The sequence below is a fragment of the Vulpes lagopus genome, chromosome 9 (genome assembly GCF_018345385.1).
Source record: "Vulpes lagopus strain Blue_001 chromosome 9, ASM1834538v1, whole genome shotgun sequence".
NCBI lineage: Eukaryota > Metazoa > Chordata > Mammalia > Carnivora > Canidae > Vulpes > Vulpes lagopus.
Window position 1 is genome coordinate 16,758,536 of NC_054832.1, and position 20,092 is coordinate 16,778,627.

General features: G+C 42.2%; 2 protein-coding genes across 5 annotated transcripts in view; both read right to left on the minus strand.

Moving 5' to 3' along the window:
- TBC1D31 (TBC1 domain family member 31) overlaps nucleotides 1–5,969 on the minus strand; it is a 69,357-nt gene extending 63,388 nt beyond the window's left edge. For 2 of the 4 annotated variants that reach the window (XM_041769593.1, XM_041769592.1), the window contains exons 1-2: nucleotides 5,750–5,969; nucleotides 1,786–1,932 (exon numbers count right to left, since the gene is read on the minus strand). In XM_041769593.1, the coding sequence (XP_041625527.1) occupies nucleotides 1,786–1,932; nucleotides 5,750–5,826 (224 nt within the window). In that variant the 5' untranslated portion in view covers nucleotides 5,827–5,969. Of the gene's footprint in view, nucleotides 1–1,785; nucleotides 1,933–5,749 lie in introns of those variants that run through there. The other 2 variants (XM_041769595.1, XM_041769596.1) reach the window with 2 other exon arrangements.
- Nucleotides 5,970–11,483: 5,514 nt separating this feature from the next.
- LOC121498566 (26S proteasome complex subunit SEM1-like) lies at nucleotides 11,484–18,745 on the minus strand. The gene is made up of 2 exons (XM_041768580.1): nucleotides 18,608–18,745; nucleotides 11,484–11,815 (listed from the first exon to the last, which is right to left on the minus strand). Exons 1-2 carry the CDS (start codon nucleotides 18,743–18,745, stop codon nucleotides 11,618–11,620), a joined length of 336 nt encoding a protein of 111 aa, XP_041624514.1. The 3' UTR covers nucleotides 11,484–11,617.
- Between the last annotated feature and the right edge of the window lie 1,347 nt (nucleotides 18,746–20,092).

Here is a 20,092-nt window from a genome sequence, read left to right on the forward strand (position 1 = left end):
CCATCCCTCGCAGAGACACCTGACTCTGCCAGGGGGACGGGTTCTCCCTCCCACCTACCTGCCCCCCGCTGCAGGGATGCTTCCCTTCATCAATCCCACCTAACTGCTTCTGCACTCAGTTGTTCAGCAGAGGAAGCAGAGGCAGAAGCTGAAGATCGAGTCTTTAAAACTGCTAGATGTACAAGGGGTGGTGGAAAGGGAGGTGGGCAGGGGACTGGGGTGACTGAGTGACAGCACTGAGGGGGGCACCTGATGGGATGAGCACTGGGTGTTATGCTATATGTTGCCAAATTGAACTCCAATAAAAAGAAATTTTAAAAAAAGGAGTAATGGGTATCATCTAGGCAAAGATATAGAGGGATGTCAGTGAGCCCTCTTGCTCAATTATAGAACTCAACAGTTAAAACCAGAAATAGACAAAACCATTTAACTCATGCTCTAACTGAAACCCATTTTTCTTATTTCTTACCACACGATTTTTAGTATACAAAATTCTTTAAGTTTTAATTCTAATCCTAGTTAGTGAATATACAGTTCTACATTAATTTCAGGTGTACAATATAGTAACTTAACATTTCTGTACATCAGCCTGTGCTCATCACATCAAGTGCACTCCTTAATCCCCTTCACCTATTTACTCTCTTCCCTTTGTAACCATCAGTTTGTTCTCTATAGTTTAGAGTCTGTTTCTTGGTTTGCCTCTCTGTTTTTTCTCCTTTGTTCATTTATTTTGTTTCTTAAATTTCATATATGAGTGAAATCATGGTATTTGTCTTTCTCTGGCTTCTTTTGATTAGCGTAATATTCTCTAACTCCATCTTCACGTCATTGCAAATGGAAGTATTTCATTAATTTTATGGCTGAATGATATTCTATTGTATGTATATACCACCTCTTTATCTAGTCATCAGTTGATGGACACATGGGCTGTTTCCATAGTTTGGGTATTAAAAATAAAGCTGTTGTAAACAGGGGGGTGCATGTATCCATTCAAATTAGTATGTTTGTATTTGGATAAATACCCAGAAGAATGATTGCTAAATCATAAGATACTTCTATTTTTGGCTTTTAGAGGAACCCCATACTGTTTTCCAGGTGGGTCGCACCAGTTTGCATTCCCGCCGGCAGTGAGAGAGGGTTCTGCTTTCTCATGTTTGTCAACATCTGTTGTTTCTTGTGTTCTTGATTTTAGCCATTCTGATGGGAGTGGGGTGGTATCTCATTGTGGTTTTTATTTGTACTTCCCTGATGATGAGTAATGATGAGTATCTTTTAATAAAAAATAAAAAAATAAAACTGCTAGATGTGTGTGCACCTGGGTGGCTCAGTGGTTAAGCAGGGAGCCTGCTTCTCGCTCTGCTTACGTCTCTGCCTCTCTGTCTCTCATGAATAAATAAAATCTTAAAGAAAACAAAACTGGTAGATGTGAAAACTGTGACAATAATGTACGAAGGAAATTATGCTCTTTCGAAATTGCCTGATAAAGTACCAGGCAGTGATAAGATAGCAATAATAAATTTTTAAATTTAGGGAAAAACAAGCTACTAGAGATACCATTCAAACTGGAACTTGAATTCTCTAAAAAAAAAAAAAAAAAAAAATCTAACTATATTTTTCTATGCTCTTCCACTTTCTTCCATCAGCATTTATGACCGTGTTTTACAGGGTACCTGAAATAGAGTAAGAATTTAAATGAATCCTGCTGAATGAATAATTAACAGGAGGTACTAAAATTGGCAGTGACTGACTTGTTAAATAAGATATGTATCAAACGGATCTGCTCACCTGTTTCCATACAAGTCAAAAACATAGATATTTCCTTGATGGTCTCCAGCAATTAAGCAATCACCTGAACTATCAAAAGCCACATTCAAAAATCGCAAGACTTTCGGAAGGTAATCAGAAGTGCTGTGAATGATGTTCACTATAATTCTGTCAAAAACAAACAAACAATATATGTAATTCTAAGCCAAGCATTACTTACGAAAGATACAGCATACATCACTTATTTTGAAGTTTCCTGCCTACCTGTTCCCCTCTTTTCTGCTATTCTCCTAGAAGCAATTGTACAGTGATTTCCAAAAGCAGATCAGAAGGTTATTCATTATCAAAGTGGCTACTGTTCATATGTTCAACAAATACTTGAAAATTCACTATGTGTCACACACTGAACATGCTGGGGCCTAACAGTAACCGATGGACACAGGCCCTTGCCCTCTTGGAGCTTTCAGTTTAGTGGGGAAGACAAATATGAAAAAAATAAGTGCACATATGAACAGAAAGTGACAGACAATAACAAGATATGAGAATGTATTTTTGATTGAGTTTGTCAAACTGTTACATGAAGCCATAAACACATGCTAAGAACAATGATGTAATTAGTGAAAAGTAGTTTCATGTAAATCATAAGCCACCACATGCAAGAATAATTTCAATTCAGTATCTTAATTTTAAGATATCTTAATGAGATTTTGTAGTATAAAGTGTTCCAAAGTGAATTAAGCGTACATGAGTTTTATTTTCTACAGTTGTCTAAAGTTACTATTTTTTGAGAAGATCTTGCACCATATATCTGTTAAAAGAAGCCTGTTATAAAACTCGCAGCAGAGAATAACTGATTTCTTAAAATAATTTATGTGTGCCTATTCAGGTCACAAAGAGCAGAATAATCCCTCTCCCCTTTTTAAAGATTTTATTTATTCATGAGAGACGAGAGAGAGAGAGAGAGAGAGAGAGAGAGAGAGAGACATAAGCAGGCTCCCTGCAGGGAGCCCAATGTGGGACTCATCCCGGGTCTCCAGGATCATGCCCTGAGCTGAAGGCAGACGCTCAAATGCTGAGCCACCCAGGCATCCTATTTTCTTCAGTTTAAACATAAGGTGGTTCATTGGGGGAAATAGCAAATTTCTTACAATACTTATTTTTATCAGGTCCCTGACAAAGATTCTTTGCTTGACCAAACTTTAGTCTGGCTCCTGAACCTTCTGAGGCACTTCTCCATCTGTGCACTTCCTTGTAAAACCTAGTTTTATCAAAAACCCTGCTCAGTCCGTCTGTTTAATTAGAACCCCCGACCTTCAGGACCTGATCATCCTTGATAACTGAGCAGTTTCTCATTCTCAACCATCTCCCAGCTGACATCTAATCAAGCTGGCCTGTCTTCAGCAAGAATCTCTTTAGGCTGGTTTACCCAAAGTTCCTCTATCCTAGTAACTTTCTATCCACTGACTCCCACCCTGCCTTTTGGCTTGACATTCCCAGTTGCCCAGGCTCTATTCAGACCCGAGCCCAGTTCTGTACCGAGGTCTCCTTTCCTCTATTGCAATAGAGGAAGAAAATCTGTTTTTACCACTTTAACTACTGTCCAGCTCTGGTTTTCCTTTGACATCCCCAAAGCGGAAGAGGGGGGAGAATATATATACTGAAAAGAGTAATAACATCAAAATGTTCCCCAGCAATTAAAATCAGACAAAGCCAACGACTTTTCCCTCTGCTCTTGTTTCTATAACATTTATTATGTATTCGGATTACAACATTACATGATCATTGTTCAAAATAAGGAAAATATGGAAAAACACTAGTAAATAAAACTGATTATAACCCTACCATCTGGATATATAATTACAATTAATAGCAACATTCTGCCCTTTTGATTCCTATAACACACACATACTAGCATTTATTTTAGAACAACTGCCTTTCAACTGCTCATGAGTTGCCTGATGGTTCCTCAATTCTTAAACATAATTTAAAAATAAAAAATTTACCAAACAAGATCCATGAGACACTGAGACATTTTTTAAAAGTCTTTATATGCCCTAAGGCAACACTAGTCTGGCCGGCATGATTATTTTCACCTATAGTCTTAGTGATTAACTTGCCCTTCATAGAACTAGTTAATGGACATTTTCTTCAACTAACATCCAACTGACTCAGTCTGTGCCCCTGGTCTCTCTCAACACCATCACAGTGGATTCTGATGAACAAAAATAAAGCTATGTTTTAGTGGAAGCAAATTAACATTTGGTAAAACTTGTGTCTTTACTTTTTTGAATCTTGCATGTATATCCAGATATTTTATGACAGCAAGAAATAGAATTACTGTGGGTTAGCAATAACCTTTTTCTTTTTTTTAAAAGATTTTATTTATTTATTTATATGAGAGACAGAGAGAGAGAGGCAGAGACATAGGCAGAGGGAGAAGCAAGGCTCCTTGCAGGAAGCCCGATGCGGGACTTGATCCTCGGACTCTAGGATCACGCCCTGTGCTGAAGGCAGAGGCTCAACTGCTGAGCCACCCAGGCATCTGGGTAGTAACTTTCAGAATATTTAGAAAACATCAGAAGTAGAGGTAGTGTTTACATAAACTCCAAGTTTGGAAATGAAAATGTCTACTGAAGAATCCCTACTCTAAACAAAAATTTTTATTCAATGGAATTGGTGGGACAGCAACATGGCTAGGGGGCTGTCAGCAAGCAGAAACCAAACAAGCTGTCAGTACAACGTCTGGAACCAGGCTTCCAGCAAGCATAGCTAGCAGTTGAAGTCTGTTGATTTGTTGAGCTGCAACCAAAGGATCAAGAGAAAAGATACTAGGAGAAGAAACATGAATCCAAGTGATGCAGCAAAGGCCATGAAATCCTAGGAAGTTAAAATCAATAGGATCAATCTGTGTGCAGCAATTGGAACCAAGATGGCACCACTTGGGACAAAGGCTTCCATTGAAGTCTTGAGTGGCTAAGACTCAAATAGGTCAGGTATCTGGAACCAGAATGAAAACCAGAATGAAAAGAACCTGGGGAGGAGAGGTGGGAACAGGAAACGTACAGAGGACTTCCAGCGCAGTGAAAATACTTTCTAGGATACTGCAATGGTGGATACAGGTCATTATACAATTGCCCAATCCCATAAAACACACAACACCAAAAGGGAATCCTAGTATAAACTGTGGACTTCCAGTGATAATGATAATATGTCAATGCAGACTCCTCAATTGCAATAAATATACCTTTCTGATGGGAGATTTTGATAATGGGGAGGCTATGCATGTGTGAGTGCAGCGGGTATATGGGAAATCTCTGTCCCTTCCTCTGAATTTGCCTGTGAACCTAATACAGTTCTTTAAAAAAAAAAAAAAAAAAAAGTCTATCTAAAAAACAAACACAATTAGCAGCAGCAGCAGCACAGTCCTTACTAGGTCACCTTGACCGTGGCCGAACCCCCCTGTCGTCACCGTCACACACACAACCCTGTAAACTCCAAAAATCCGGAAGTTTGTGGTGTTCCACAGCTGCCCCCCCCCCCCCCGCCCCAGAGCTTAGAAGCTTGGCACAGAGTCAGTGCTCAACAAACAGTTGATGGGTGGGTGCACGCCCGCCTGAATGCAGGTATCCGAGGATTTAAGGAGGTTAAGCTGCGCATTCGGGAGGGGTGGGGGTGCACCGCTGTCCTTCCCCTGCAGTTCCTCCAGTTCCTTTCCAGCTGCAACCCCTAACGTTTACTGAGCATCTACTGCGCGCCAGGAACGCTACGGGGCTGCCACGGTGACCCAGGCGGGCTCAGCCCGGGCACAACTGTCGCGCGCCCCCGCCCCCACGACCTGGGCCACCGAGCACCGACTCAGACCACCTGCCTTGCAAGAGGTCGTCGGGGGCAGGGGCGGGGCAGAGCCCGAAGCCCCACCCGGGCCCCCGCACCCCTTCCCCAGGCCCTCGCCGGCCCCCAGGCCCCCCTCAGCCGCCGCCTTTACCCGTCCCGAGCGGCCGGGGACGGCTTGCGGTGCCACAGCTTGCCGCTCTCCCTGTTGCCTAGGTCCGTGCTCTGCATCGCGAAGCCCCGCCGCCGCCGCCACCGCGCGATGCACAACCGACCCGGGCGCCTTCCCGGCAGGCCCCGCGCTCCCCGCCCGGGAAATTTAATCTCCCGACCCGGGAAATTTGAGCTCCCGGCCCCGGCCCGGGCGTCCGGGATCCCGGCGACCCGACCACCCGCGCGGGGGACGCCGACCTTTCTATTCGCAGCCAATAGGGAGGCAGTTTTGCTTCCCAACTCCGCCCAAGGGACCCCTGCAGCTCGGGATAATGGAACTGGCCAACGACCTTCTCTTAGACTCCGCCCCTTAGGGGCGGTCCATCCCCTACCCCCCTGGGCCCAAAGCCTTCTGGGAATCGTAGTTTTCTGCGGGTGGCACAGAGCCAAGTGCTTGAGAATTCTGCGCTGCTGCCCCCCCTCCCCCTGCGGGGTTTTAGGCTCCCCATGGAGGCAATAAAAGTGGTTTTTTCCTGTGGCCCCTGCATTCTTTTCTACATTGCCTTTAGGGACTCAGGGATTGTGGAGACAACTAGTAGAAGGACCCAAATGCATTGAGAATTGAAGGGGATTCCTTTTACAGAGCTTAAAAGAACCTCTATAGAGTCCATTCTTCTTGTCCTTATCACCATTGTGATTGGATTTTCAACTGTAATCTAACAAAAGGCGCCAGTATCATGGTGTCCAGTCCACCAGGCATGGACTAGTGAACATCAACAACCAGTTGCATTGACATCAGAGTTCCTTTTTGCAAAAATTCACTTAACTTAGCACTTCCTGCAGGCCCAGGAGGTATCAAGCATTCTTCTAAGTGTTTGACGATTACTTCATTTAATCCTCATAGAAAATCTACAATGTTGGTAGTACTATTATTTTCATTTTTGGGGCTTTGTGAGGTAGTATATTGGTTTCCTAAGGCTGCAGTAATGAATTACCACAAACTTGGTAAGAAAGAAGAAAAAGAAAAGAAAGGAAAGAAGAAAGTTATTCTCTCATAGTTCTGGAGGTCAGAGTCAGAAATCAAGGTGTTGGCAGAGTGGCTCCTTCCAGAGCCTCTAGGGAAGATTCCATTTCTTGCCTTTTCCAGCTTCCTTGACTTGGGACCACATCATTCCCTTCCATCCCCCCATTCTCTGCCTCCATCTTCACCTTGCCTTCTCTTTCCCACCTTTGTCTCAAATCTCTCTTGCTTTTCTCTTATAAGAACACCTGTCATTGGATTTAGGGCCGGCCTGGGTAATCCAGGATGATCTCCTCATCCTAAGGTTCTTAACTTAATTACACCTGCAATCTGCAAAGACTGTTTTTCTAAAGCGGGTAACATTCACATGTTCTGGGAATTAGGTCATGGGTATATATTTTGGGGGAGCCACTGTTCAACCTACTACAGGTAGGTACTTCTTTTATCCCCGTTTTGCAGACAAGGAATTGAGTTAGTAGGAGAGCTGCGATTAGATTTTTAGTCTTTTCATGCTTGGTCCCCGTGTTTTTCTACAACAGCAAAATGAGTTTTTTCAAACTTATGTGGCCATGATATTTGAAAAGCTCAAACTCTACCGAAAAAAGCAAAACTCTCACAAAAATTTACCAATGCAGAGCTTAAAACTTGTTATATTGTTGCCAAGGGTGGCTCTGAGAGACCACACAACTTTCAATAACCTCTTGTAGAATAGACCATCACATTCTTCATTTTTATTTACTGGATTTGAGATGATAACAAATTGTGTGTATGAATGTTTGCGTTATTAGTCAGGAAGCTTAGGGTGTTAAGCTTATGGGCGTCTAACTTGAAACAGGTTATTTCTCACATTTCTATCCCATGCTGGTAACCAAGCAACATTTTTATCAGTAGCAGAGACAAACGTGCTGAATGATTTCCTTAACCACTTTGGCTTAACCTGCCTGCAGTTCAGCTTATATGGGCTATCACAGCCCATATGACTATCCTATTCAATTTCAGGTATGTGACAAAAGGTTTCCATATTACAGTTCTTCTGGATTCCTACTTTGCACTTATCTTTAGATTGAGTTGGGCCAGATCTGAAGGTCATGCTGGCAATTGAAGAGACATGCGCCGTGGCTGCCAGCCTTCTATTTGTTCTAATTTCCTAGAGTTATCCAAGTTGGTAGACCATTTGCTACTTTCTTCCTGAATCATTACTCAGTCAATAACTGATGCATCCTATAAATATACTTTTTCAACCTACCTGAGGTGTAATTGATTTTCAATAAGCCACACATATTTAAATTGTATTTTATGATTTGACATAAATATACTCCTGTGAAACCATCATCATAATCAAGGTAATGAAAATACCCATCGCCCCTAGAAGCTTCCTCTTGCTTGTTTGCAGTTCATTCTCTTTCTATCCCCACCCCATCTTGCCCACAGGCAATCACTAATGTTTTCTCTTAGTTAATATTTTCTAGAAATTTATATAAATAGATCCTGGGCAGCCCGTGTGGCTCAGCGGTTTGGTGCCTACCTTCGGCCCAGGGCCTGATCCTGGAGACCTGGGATCAAGTCCCACGTCGGGCTCCCTGCATGGAGCCTGCTTCTCCCTTTGCCTGTGTCTCTGCCTCTCTCTCTCTCTCTGTCTCTCTGTGTGTGTGTGTCTCCCATGAATAAATGGGTAAAGTCTTTGAAAAAAAATTTAAAAAATTCTTTCAAAAAAATAAATAATAAATAGTTTCTAAACTATGTACGCTTTTTTTTTCTTTTGGCCTGGCTACTTTCATTCAGCATAATTATTTTGAGAATCAACTCTGTTGTTGGGTATATCGACAGTTCACATGTTCTTATTGTTGAGTGGTATTCCATGGTATTGATATACCACTGTGAATGGATCCATTCACCTTTGATGAACATTTGGATTGTTTCCAGTTTGGGCTATTACAAATAGAGCTGTTATGAACATTCCTATACAAGTCTTTGTGTAAACACCAAAACTGTTTTCAGTTCTGGTGATTAAATTCTTCGAAGTTGAATGGCTGGGCCATATATGGTAGGTATATACTTAGCTTTTTAAGGAAGTATCAAATGTTTTCAAAGTAGTTGTGCCAGGGGGGCCTAGGTGTCTCAGTCGGTTAAGCATCTGCCTTCTGCTCAGGTCACATGGTCTTGGGGTCCTGGAATAGAGCCTGGTGTAGGTCTCCTTGCTCAGCCAGGAGCCTTCTTCTCTCTCTCCCTTTTCCTACACTCACTCATGCTCTGTCTCTCAAATAAGTAAATAAAGAAAATCTTTTTTTTTTGAAATAAGTAACCGTGCCATTGAACATCCCCACCAACAGTGTAGGATAGTTCCAGGTGCTCCAAATCTATGATGAGTGTTTGTGATTACAGCCATACTAGGAATGTTGTGGTACTTCATGGTGATTTTAATTTCCCTCTCCAGAATGAATGTTCAGCATCTTTTCATGTGATTATTTGCTTTCTGCATATAACTTTGGTGAAGTATCTGTTCAAATGTTTTATCCAAAGTTTAATTGGGCTGTTTTTTTCTTATTGAGTTTTGAGAGATCTATATATTCTAGATATAAGCGCTTTATCATATATGTGCTTTGCATATATTTTCTCCGAGTTTCTGGCTTGTTTTTTCATTTTCTTAACAATATCTTTCAATATCTTAACAATATCTTTCGATGATATTAATGTTGATGCAGATCAACCCAACAGTGTTTTCTTTTTTTTTTTTTTAAGAATTTTATTTATTTATTCATGAGAGACACACAGAGAGAGAGAGGCAGAGACACAGGCAGAGGGAGAGGGAGAAGCAGGCTCCATGCAGGGAGCCTGACGTGGGACTCGATCCCGGCTCTCCAGGATCACACCCCTGGCTTCAGGCGGCGCTACACCACTGCGCCACCCGGGCTGCCCCCAACGGTGTTTTCTTTTATGAATTGGGTTTTTGGTGTCATATCTAAGAATTCTTTACCTAACCCAAGATCACAAAGATTTCCTCTTTGTGAAATGTTCCTGTTTTCTTCTTTGTACGTTTTTCAAATACATCTCAGAGGAATGGAAAGTTATGTGTATCCCAGGGATTTTTGGATTTTTCTTTGAAAAGTCCTCTTTGCCCTCTTGCTTACCCTACTTCTGCCTTCTTTTTTTTTTTTTTTTCAAAAATTTCACTTATTTATTCATGAGAGACACACAGAGAGAAGCAGAAACACAGACAGAGGGAGAAGCAGACTCCCCGCAGGGAGCCCAATGCAGGACCCCATCCCAGGACCCCAGGATCACATTCTGAGCCAAAGACAGATGCTCAACCACTGAGCCACCCAGGTGCTCCTGCTGGATGCCTTGTTTTTTGCTGTGTTAATATATAATCTGGAGAGAGAAGAAGCACTTGCACTTTATCTACTTTGCTAAAGGGTATTTAGTGGATATTTGGATTACTCAACATCTGAAAACTCTGTTTGGGAAAAATCCCAAGGTATTTAGGAGGTAAAGGGCAGCTATTGCTTGGCACTCAGTTGTCTAAACCTAGGTGAGTCAAGGAGTGAGCAAGCAAATCAAACCAGTATGGTAACTAAAAATACAATTCAAATATTTCTTGTAGTCTCTCAAAGAGCACCGAGTAGAAAGCAATTAAAAACCTTTAGCAAATTTCTTCAAATACCCTTTCTCACCTCATTAAGGGAGGCTGGACTAAGTTATGCACTCCCAAACTCAGACGGCTTAAAACAATTTACCAGTGTGTTTAGCCCATCTTAGTCTCTAGGGGAACACAGATGTTGGAGTTGCCATTTCAAAAGTGTTTGGTTGCTGTCGAGCAAAGAGAGTTCTAGGGGGTCTCATGCCAGCAATTCAATGCTCTAGCCCAGAAATGTCACTGTAACTTTTACTCCCAACTCATTACCAGAACTGTAGCTCCATCCAAACATGAGGGGCCCTGAAGTGCAATCCTACTAAATTAGTTATCTGTAGCTGCAACATTGCTGTGAAAAAACAATCACCAAAACTCTGTGCCATTCAACCATGAGCATTTATTGTTCATGCATCTGGGATCAGCCAGGCTGTTACTGCAGCATAAAGTAATCCATCCTGACTAATAGAATAATTTTGTCCCCACTTAACACACAAGGAAACAAGGTTTGGAGTGCTTATTTACTTGTCTAAGGTCATGTAACTATTGAGGCAAGATTAAAATGTTGGGGGGCCGGGCTGGCTCAGTCATGCAATTCTTGATCTCGGAGTTGTGAGTTTGAGGCCTACATTGGGTGTAGAGATTACTAAAAAATAATAATAATAAAAAACATAAAATAATATAAAACAAATGTAGACCTGTCTGGCTGCATTATCTTACTCTGCCTTTCCTGCACCAGATTGGTATGGTTCTGAATTCTTCCAAAAGACCTATTGCCTGGACCAGAAAATAATTTATTGCTAGCCTGGGATAAAAATCTCTGGGAACTTTTATAACAAGATTCTGTTTTATCTCCTTGGGAAAAGGGTTTATTTGCACATTAAAAGGAGTGTTGGTAAACAAAGATGTTAAGAGGACTTAAAAAAAAATAAAGCACTGAGGAAGTGGGTTTGGGGGAGGGTATGGTAGGAAGGTATGAGTGGATAATTTTGCCTAAATGTCCTGTTACACACACTTCTGAGAAATGCTCCTAGCTCACCCCTTACTGGTCATATGTTACAAATATGACCATACTGTTACTGGTTGTTTTGTTACAAAAACAAAAATAAATCCAAACAGGTAATGAAATAAACATTTTTTAAGTGTTCCATCCTGGGTTCTCTGTCCTAGAATTTAATAAACAGTTCAAGTTTAGAATACTTCAACACTTCTTCTGGATGCTATGAGGTCTCCATCTTATAACCATGTTTCTCTAGTTCAGCTCGTAACTGATTGGAGAAGTCATCCTCTACATTGTCATCATCCCAATTATCCTCCCAGACATGTGCATCTTCATCTTCATCTAAACCAGCCCAGTCTTCGGCAGGGAACTCCTTGAACTCGTCATATGATTGGCTCAGGTGTGGGGCCTGACTCAGCTGAGCCAAAAAGAGCTCTTTTTCAGGATTTTTTAAAAAGATTTTTAAAATTTATTTATTCATGAGAGACAAGAGAGATAGGGGCAGAAACAGGCAGCCGGAGAAGCAGGCTCCCTGCAAGGAGCCCGATGAGGGACTCCATCCCAGGACCCTGGGATCATGACCTGAGCCAAAGGCAGTCACTCAACCACTGAGCCACCCAGGTGCCCTTTCTGGATTTTTAAAGTTGAGACCAAGGATGGCAAGTCTCAGTTCCTCTCTGGTAACAAAGACTGAGAACTGCCAGAGGCAGTAGCTCCAACTTTTTGGTGATGGCCAGTCTGAGAGAGGGTAGCTGAAACTCCAGGGGGAAAAAAAAAGAGAGAGAAATAGTAAAAGAAGATTCTGTTCTGGCAGCATTTATATTCTTGTTCTAATTGTTGCAGAAACTTACCTGGACTGCTGTCTACTATACACTGGTTATTTAAGCTAAAACACTGCTTTCTATTTCTAAAATAGATGTAATTAGAAGAAAAAAGAATCAGAGAAGGCCTCAGGACGGTGATACATGAGCTGAGTCTGGAAAGATGATCAAGGCAGAGAAGTTAGGAATGGAAACAGAAAGTCAGGGGCTTTTGTGAAACAACGTGGACCCTTCTAGAAACTAGAAATGCTTAGTGTAATTAAAGCCCAGGATACACAAGGAGTTATTATGCATGTAAAGAGCTTAGCATCTAGAAAACCCTCAATAATAATACCAGTAACAATTATTATTATTATGTGAGTGAATGGCAGAAGAGTGAGGACACATAAAAAAGTCAGAATATAAAAGACCCAGACTTGGGATGCCTGGGTGGCTCAGCAGTTTAGCGCCTGCCTTCGGCCCAGGGAATGATCCTGGAGTCCTGGGATCGAATCCCACATCAGGCTCCCTGCATGGAGCCTGCTTCTCCCTCTGCCTGTGTCTCTGCCTCTCTCTTTCTCTGTGTCTCTCATGAATAAATAAATAAAATCTTTAAAATAAAAAAATAAAAAAATAAAAGACCCAGACTTATCTTAAAAAAAAAAAAAATCTAGGGCAGCCCGAGTGGCTCAGTGGTTTAGTGCCACCTTCAGCCCAGGGTGTGATCCTGGGGACCTGGGATTGAGCCCCACGTCTATCCCTCTCTCTGTTTCTCGAATAAATAAAATCTAAAAAAAAAAGACCCAGACTACCATTCTAAGGTGCTTGAATCTTCTTCTCAAAGATTCTAGGGAAACTCATGGTTTCTAGATATATCCCTCTGACTGTGTGAGAAAGATCACTTAAAATAGTTTGAGGCTTGAGACAGAAAGAGAGTGTGAGCTGTTCCACTTGAGGCAAAAGTGACAAAGGGGTCGATCAAGGCAGTCACCATAAAGGGAATCCAAACAGGCAACAGTTAGATGACAAGGGTCCATTGACATATTGTGTAGGAAAAGCTGACATTGCAAAGGAACGAGTTGCATTTCATCAGTGAAGCAGCAGTGTGTGTCATGCTGCTAACTGATGCAAACCCAGGCAGTGTTTTCCATTTCCTAGGCGACTCAGCCGTTTGGCGTGGTCGGGAAAGAGGGGGATAAGGCAAAAGCCATGACAGGTGAACTATGACATTGTGCACCTCCCCCTCCCCCTTTTAACATGACTCAGAAGAGAGAAGGAAAATCAAAGAGACGTGCTCCAAGTTGCCTAAATAAATATTCATGTCTAGGTGTTCTCATAAAACATACATGAAAGCAACCAAGGGCGGTGTTTCTTGTGTAATCAAAAGGATTTGGCAACTACAGCTGGAACGGTAGGGTATCAAAGCAGAGAGGGAAATGTGATGTTGATTTTGACAGGCAGCAGGATCATTCCCACCGACGATGAGAAACTGCTGACATAGACTGTGGTTTCTAAAAGGCCTCCTGCAGGCTAAAGGAAGGAGGAGACCCGAGAGAATTCCATGACCCAATGGGCAGTGGCTGCAAGCTTCCAGTCTTTACAGCCTTTCCACGTGGGCAGGAGGGGAGGAGGGGGTGCAGAATTCCTGGCCCCTATCATGCCCACAACTGTCCTAAGAAAGACAGCCTGTAACCACCTCCGTCTTAGCCACAACTTCAATATATCCCACCTTACAGATGTGGCTTAATTTTATCATCCCTCTATTGTTGACAGTTGGGCTTTAAAAAATTATATTCAGGGACGCCCTGGGTGGCTCAGCGGTTAAGCGCCTGCCTTTGGCTCAGGGCATGATCCTGGTGTCCCAGGATTGAGTCCCACAGCAGGTTCCCTGTATGGGGCCTGCTTCTCCCTCTGCCTGTGTCTCTCATGAATAAATAAATAAAATTTTAAAAAATTTAAAAAATAAAAGTAAAAAATTATATTCAAACTATATGCCAGGGAACTTAATATCTAAGTGTACTATTGTAGGCACTCATCAAAGACAGCGTGGAAAGGTTCTATCGGAGGCTAAAACTTTTAAATTATGCTCTGCTGGTGGTGGCCTATTCCAAAGGCCCCACCTGGGCAGAGGACAGTGGAGTCAGAGAGGGCTGAGAGTAAGTCCCACAGAACTGAACAACTAGTCTTGATTCACAGGCTCCTAATAACATTTGTGAGCTCAGAGGACAGGCTATCAATCAAGTGTGACAGGATGCCAGTAAACCGTGAGTAAAATATTTTTAATTGCTGTAAGGGAGGAAGGCAAACTGAGCAAAGCACTTACTGTGCATTAAAGTATTCTAGGGCAGCGTGGCCTCCTTCCTCTAGTGCCCACTCCGGGCAGTGTGTACCAAGAGGCCACAGAACCCAGTGAGCAGGATCAGCAAGAAATCTGCACTGAACAGACTGGGTTCTCCAGTCTCTTCTGATTTTTATGTGGCCTTACCCAACAGTAAAAAAACATCTTTCCCAGGTAATTTTTAATTTTTTAAAGAATTTTAAACATTTATTATTATTTTTAAGATTGTATTTACTTATTCATGAGAGATAGAGGAAGAGGGAGGCAGAGACAGAACCAGAGGTGGAAGCAGGCTCCCAGGACCCTGGGATCATGACCTGAGCAGAAGGCAGACACTTAACTGACTGAGCCACCCAGGTGCTCCCAAGTAGGTTTTCTTTTCTTTTTTTTTAATTTTGTTTATTTATTCATGAGAGTCACAGAGAGAGGCAGAGACATAGGCAGAGGGAGAAGCAGGCTCCATGCAGGGAGCCTAATGCGGGACTCCATCCCAGGACCCCAGGATCACAGCCTGAGCCTAAGGCAGATAGATACTCAACCACTGAGCCACCCAGAGGCCCTCCAAGTAAGTTTTTAAAAAGTTTTTTAGAGCAGTTTTAAGTTCACAGGAAGATTAAGAGAAAGCTATATAGATTTTCCCATATACCTCCCAGTCTCCCTCATTATCAACATCCCACACCTGCCCAGTCTCCCTCATTATCAACATCTCCACCAGAGTGACACCTCCATTACAGTTGATTTTTTTTTAAGATTTTATTTATTCATTCATGAGATACACAGAGAGAGGGAGAGAGGGGCAGAGACACAGGCAGAGGGAGAAGCAGGCTCCATGCAGGGAGCCCGACGTGGGACTTGATCCCAGGTCTCTAGGATCACACTCTGGGCCGAAGGCAGGCGCCAAACCGCTGAGCCACCCAATGATCCCACAGTTGATTAACCTACATGGAAACATCATAATTTCCCAGAGCCCCTGGTTTACATTATGGCTCATTCTTGGTGGTGTACATTGTCTGGGTTTGGACATTATAACATCATACAGAGTATTTTCATTGTCCTAAAAATCCTCTGCGCTCCACCTATTCATCCCTCCCTTCTCCCCTTTACCCAAGAATTTTTGTCTTCATTAGGTTGATGGCTTTGAAAAATATTGCAAGCAACTTTGTGCAGGAGGAAAGAGAAAGATAAGATAGGGTATGTACAGCAGGATTGCCTCTTCACATACAGGCTTTAGAAGCGTGTTGCTCTGCTTGTAGTGGCCTATTCCAAAGGCCTCCCTGGGCAGAAGGCTCTGGAGTTGGAGAATGCTGTGAAGATTTCCCATAGGACTAAAAAATTTGAATTTTGCATTAAATTAAAACCTCTAACTCATGAATACTGCGAACTCAGAGTCATAATTTCACATATTCCACCCTGTTCTCCCCATAAGTATATTGCCTGAGTCCATTGGCTCCATTGCTTACTAGTGCTCTAACCTTGGGCATAGGATTTAACTTCTCCATGCCTTACTTCTTCTGCTGTAAAATCAAGGTTATAATAGGAGCAACCCCATAGAATTGTAAAGAGTTTATTTATTTATTTTTTGAATTATAAAGAGTTTAGAACAGCAATGACACACAGAAGTCCTGGGTGAAATCTAGTTATTATTATTGCTATTATTATTTTTTGTATCTTTCTTTATTAAACCACCCAGAATGCTACAGACTTTGCTGATTATTATCCATAGACAAGAAACAGGCAACCACATCATGCTTTTCTCACTGGCAGTAGAACAAACAGCAATTAGTTGGAGGGCTCCATGACCATTGCTTAGCACTGTAGATATACATGAAACAATAATCTGGTAAAAACTTGCACATCCAGAAAGTCTGTAGTGCTGCCTTCATCTGTATTCTCAAAGCATATGCTGCTAAGCTATGAAGGGAATTCATCATTTGCATGATGATCCCATTTATTTCTCCTTAACACACACACACACACACATTCCTAAATATTGTATTATTGCTATTATTTAAGCCCTTCTAAGGAGAGTACTGATGTTGTACTGATAAATTCAACAACTGACTCTCTGGACAAAAAAAAAAGCCCTGGTTTGTAGAATATAAATACTCCTATTATTCAAGACCAATTTCAAGCTAGCAATGTGATGTCATTGGAAAAACGTAAGCATAGTAAGTACACTGTTACGTAGTATGTTCACTATACAGATAAAATGCACACAACCTCAAGCGCATTGAAATTGTAAAATGTAGTCTGAAAATTAAGAATGGGGGCTCCTGGGTGGCTCAGTTGGGTAAGCATCTGCCTTCAGCTCAGGTCATGATCCCAGAATCCTGGGATCAAGTCCGCATCGGGCTCCCAGATCAGTGGGGGAGCCTACTTCTCCCTCTCTTCTCCCTGCCTCTTTCCCTGCTTGTGCTCTCTCTCTTTCTCTCTCTGTGTCAAATAAATAAAATAAATAAAATAAAATAAAATAAAATAAAATAAAATAAAATAAAATAAAAAATAAATGATGCTTTTTCAAATCATCAAATGTTTCAATTATCTGTTGGTGTATAATAGATTACCTCGAAATTTATTGGCTTAAACCAAAAGAGACTTCCTAAATTCCATAATTCTGTGAGTTAACCATGCTGAGCTGAACAGTTCCACTTCTCCAGGGGGTATAGCCATGGTCACTTCACTGACGGTTGCATTTGGCCAAAGCTCACCTGGGGCTGAAATATCTAAGATGGCTTCTCACCTACCAGTGCCTCTGATCACGTGGCCTCTAGTCTTTTGTCAGTCTAGCTGGAGTTTCTTAACATGGCACTGGGTTCTAAGAAAGCAATGCTCCAGTAGGACAAGCCTGAATGTATAAATGTCTAACAAGTCTCTGCTTGCACCATCATGCCTGCTGATGCCCCACTGGCTAAAGCAAGTCTAGGCTCAATATAGAAGGAAACTACACACCTGCATGGGATGTGTTTTGTTAGATTCCTTTTATTTTTTTAAGATTTTATTTATTTGTTCATGAGAAATACAGAGAGAGAGGCAGAGACATAGGCAGAGGGAGAAGCAGGCTCCCCATGGAAGCCCGATGTGGGACTTGATCACGGGACTCCGGGATCATGACCTGAGCCAAAGGCAGATAGATGCTTAACCACTGAGCCACCCAGGCGTTCCTTGTTAGAGATTCTTAATGTGATGGTTGACCAAAGATGACATCAGGAAATCCCAAAGACGTATTCAGTAAGAATACACATAGGAATAAATCATCTTTTGAAGGGGGTTGGGAGAGTTGTCCTACTGTTTGTGGTGTGTGTATGTGTGTGTGTGTGTGTGTGTGTGTGTGTGTGTGTGTGTGTGTGTGTATCTTGAAGCGGTAAGGGGGTTGTGAAAGAAGGAGGAGGAATGGACAAGCATCACACTTAACTCAGTGATTTCTCCTTCTCCTCCTCCTCCTCTTCCTTCTCCTCCTCCTCCTCTTCCTCCTCCTCCTCCTCTTCCTCCTCCTCCTCCTCTTCCTCCTCCTCCTCCTCCTCCTCCTCCTCCTCCTCCTTCTTCTTCTTCTTCTTCTTCTTCTTCTTCTTCTTCTTCTTCTTCTTTTTCTTCTTTAAAGATTATTTATTTGAGAGGGGAAGAGAGAGAGGGAGAGTATAAGTGGGGAAAGGGGAGAGAGAGAAGCAGACTCCCAGCTGAGCAGGGAGGCCAATGACTTGGAGTTCCATTCCAGGACCCAGGGATCATGACCTGAGCTGAAGGCAGCTGCTTAACCAATTGAGCCACCCAGGCACCCCTAATTCATTGATTCTTAACCAAGAGTGACTGCCCCCAGAACCCCAGAGGACATTTGGCTATGTCTATAGATGCTTTTGATTGTCATAACTGAGAAGACGGGTGCTACTGTAACATGGCACCAGGGATGCTGCTAATCGTCCTACCATGCACAGGGAAGCCCTCACCAACAAACAACTGTTTGACCCAAAGTGTCAACTTTGGGAGCTGGGGCTGTGAAACCCAGCGTGTAACCTGACACATGCGCAAATTTGGCTGGTTAGCATGTACTCTCTCTTGCCAACACACTTTTTCCTACTGCCTTTGACAGCACGTACAAGATATAAAAGCTTTCGGAGCTCTCTAAATGCATGTTCAGTCTACTTGGATTGGCTTCAAACAAATGTGACAGATGTCGCTTTTTTGGCTCCAATGCTTGCCAGTCGAGCATACGCATGTTTGCACATTACATCTGCAATCAGCAATAACGTCCTGTGCCCCAAAGAGCCTGCACATCCAACTTTCACTGAAACATCTTGAATTGCTTTTCCTCCAAGTCCTCTGGCTCGCAGGTGCTCTTGATATCTCTCTTTGCTTTCTCCGGGTAAGCCATTCTGTACCTTTGCCCTCTCTCTGCAAAGGAGATCCTCATTCACTAGTTCAGTAAATGTCAGTGTGGCTCCTATGTGGGCAAGGGCTGTTTTGGCGCTGGGGAATGGCAGTGAACAAGCCAAAATTGCCCTTGCCTGGAACTTACATTCTAGTTGAGAAGACATTCAATGACTAAGAAAATAAATAAATTATATCATGTCAGATAATGAAAAGGGGAAGACAAATTTAAGCAGGATAAAGGGATGAGCAGGAGGGGTGGGGGGTACCTGGATTAAGATGTTGGGGGAAGGCACTGCTGGCAGGTATTGTCTGAGCAGGGAACTGGGCCCTGCTAGGAAGGAGATACAAAGACAGGTTTGCAACTGTGTATTCACTGTGCTGTGTAAGACATTTATATTGGCTTCCCAGGGCTGCTGTAACAAAGTATTGCAAACTGGGTGGCTTAAGATAGTGAAATTTATTCTCTCACAGTTCCAGGGGCTAGAAGTGAAAGCAAAGGATTGGCAGGATTGGTTCCTTCTAGAGACTCTGAGGAAGAAGAGTCTGCTTCTCTCCTAGCTCCTGGTCCTGGTGGGCAATCCTTGGCTGATAGATGTGCCACTCTGATCGCTACCCTTATCTTCCCATGGCCTTCTCCCCCTACATTTTCCCTTTTTATAAGAATATCGCTATGGCTAATCCAATGGACTGGCTCATCCTCATCAAGTATGACCTCATTTAGACGTGGTTACATCTACAAATAGTATTTTCAAATAATATCACATTCACAGGAACTAGAGGTTAGGATTTTAAGGTATCTGTTTGGGGAACACGTTTCAGCTGATAATGTGATTGTTTAGGGTTATCACAATTTCTTAGTAGCACAACAGGAATTGAGGAAAGGGGTCAGGGCTGCTGGGCAGGTATCCAACAATGTATAAAATGCTCCTGCATCCTTTTGAACATTTCCAACATATCCTGTTAGTGAAAACCCTGTTTGTGATATATGAACTAGAACCTAATTCTGTTTTTCATGGAAACATAAAAAATATTTACATATTTTTGTAACATAAACATAAATATAAAGAATATTTACAAGGATTTAATATACTCTAAATTGTCCTGGGATGCAGCTACTGTACTCATTGAGACAAGATTTTACTTATTCTTTTTTGTTTTATTTTGTTTTAATTTAAATCTATTTGACATATAA

What these genes read in the sequence shown, in the direction of transcription:
- LOC121498566 (XM_041768580.1), bottom strand. Translation starts at nt 18,745, where the DNA reads ATGCGTATGCTCGACTGGCAAGCATTGGAGCCAAAAAAGCGACATCTG. An exon ending in TGTACGTGCTGTCAAAGGCA is followed by an intron (nt 11,816 to 18,607) that starts GTAGGAAAAAGT and finishes TTTTTGGCTCAG; the next exon opens with CTGAGTCAGGCCCCACACCT.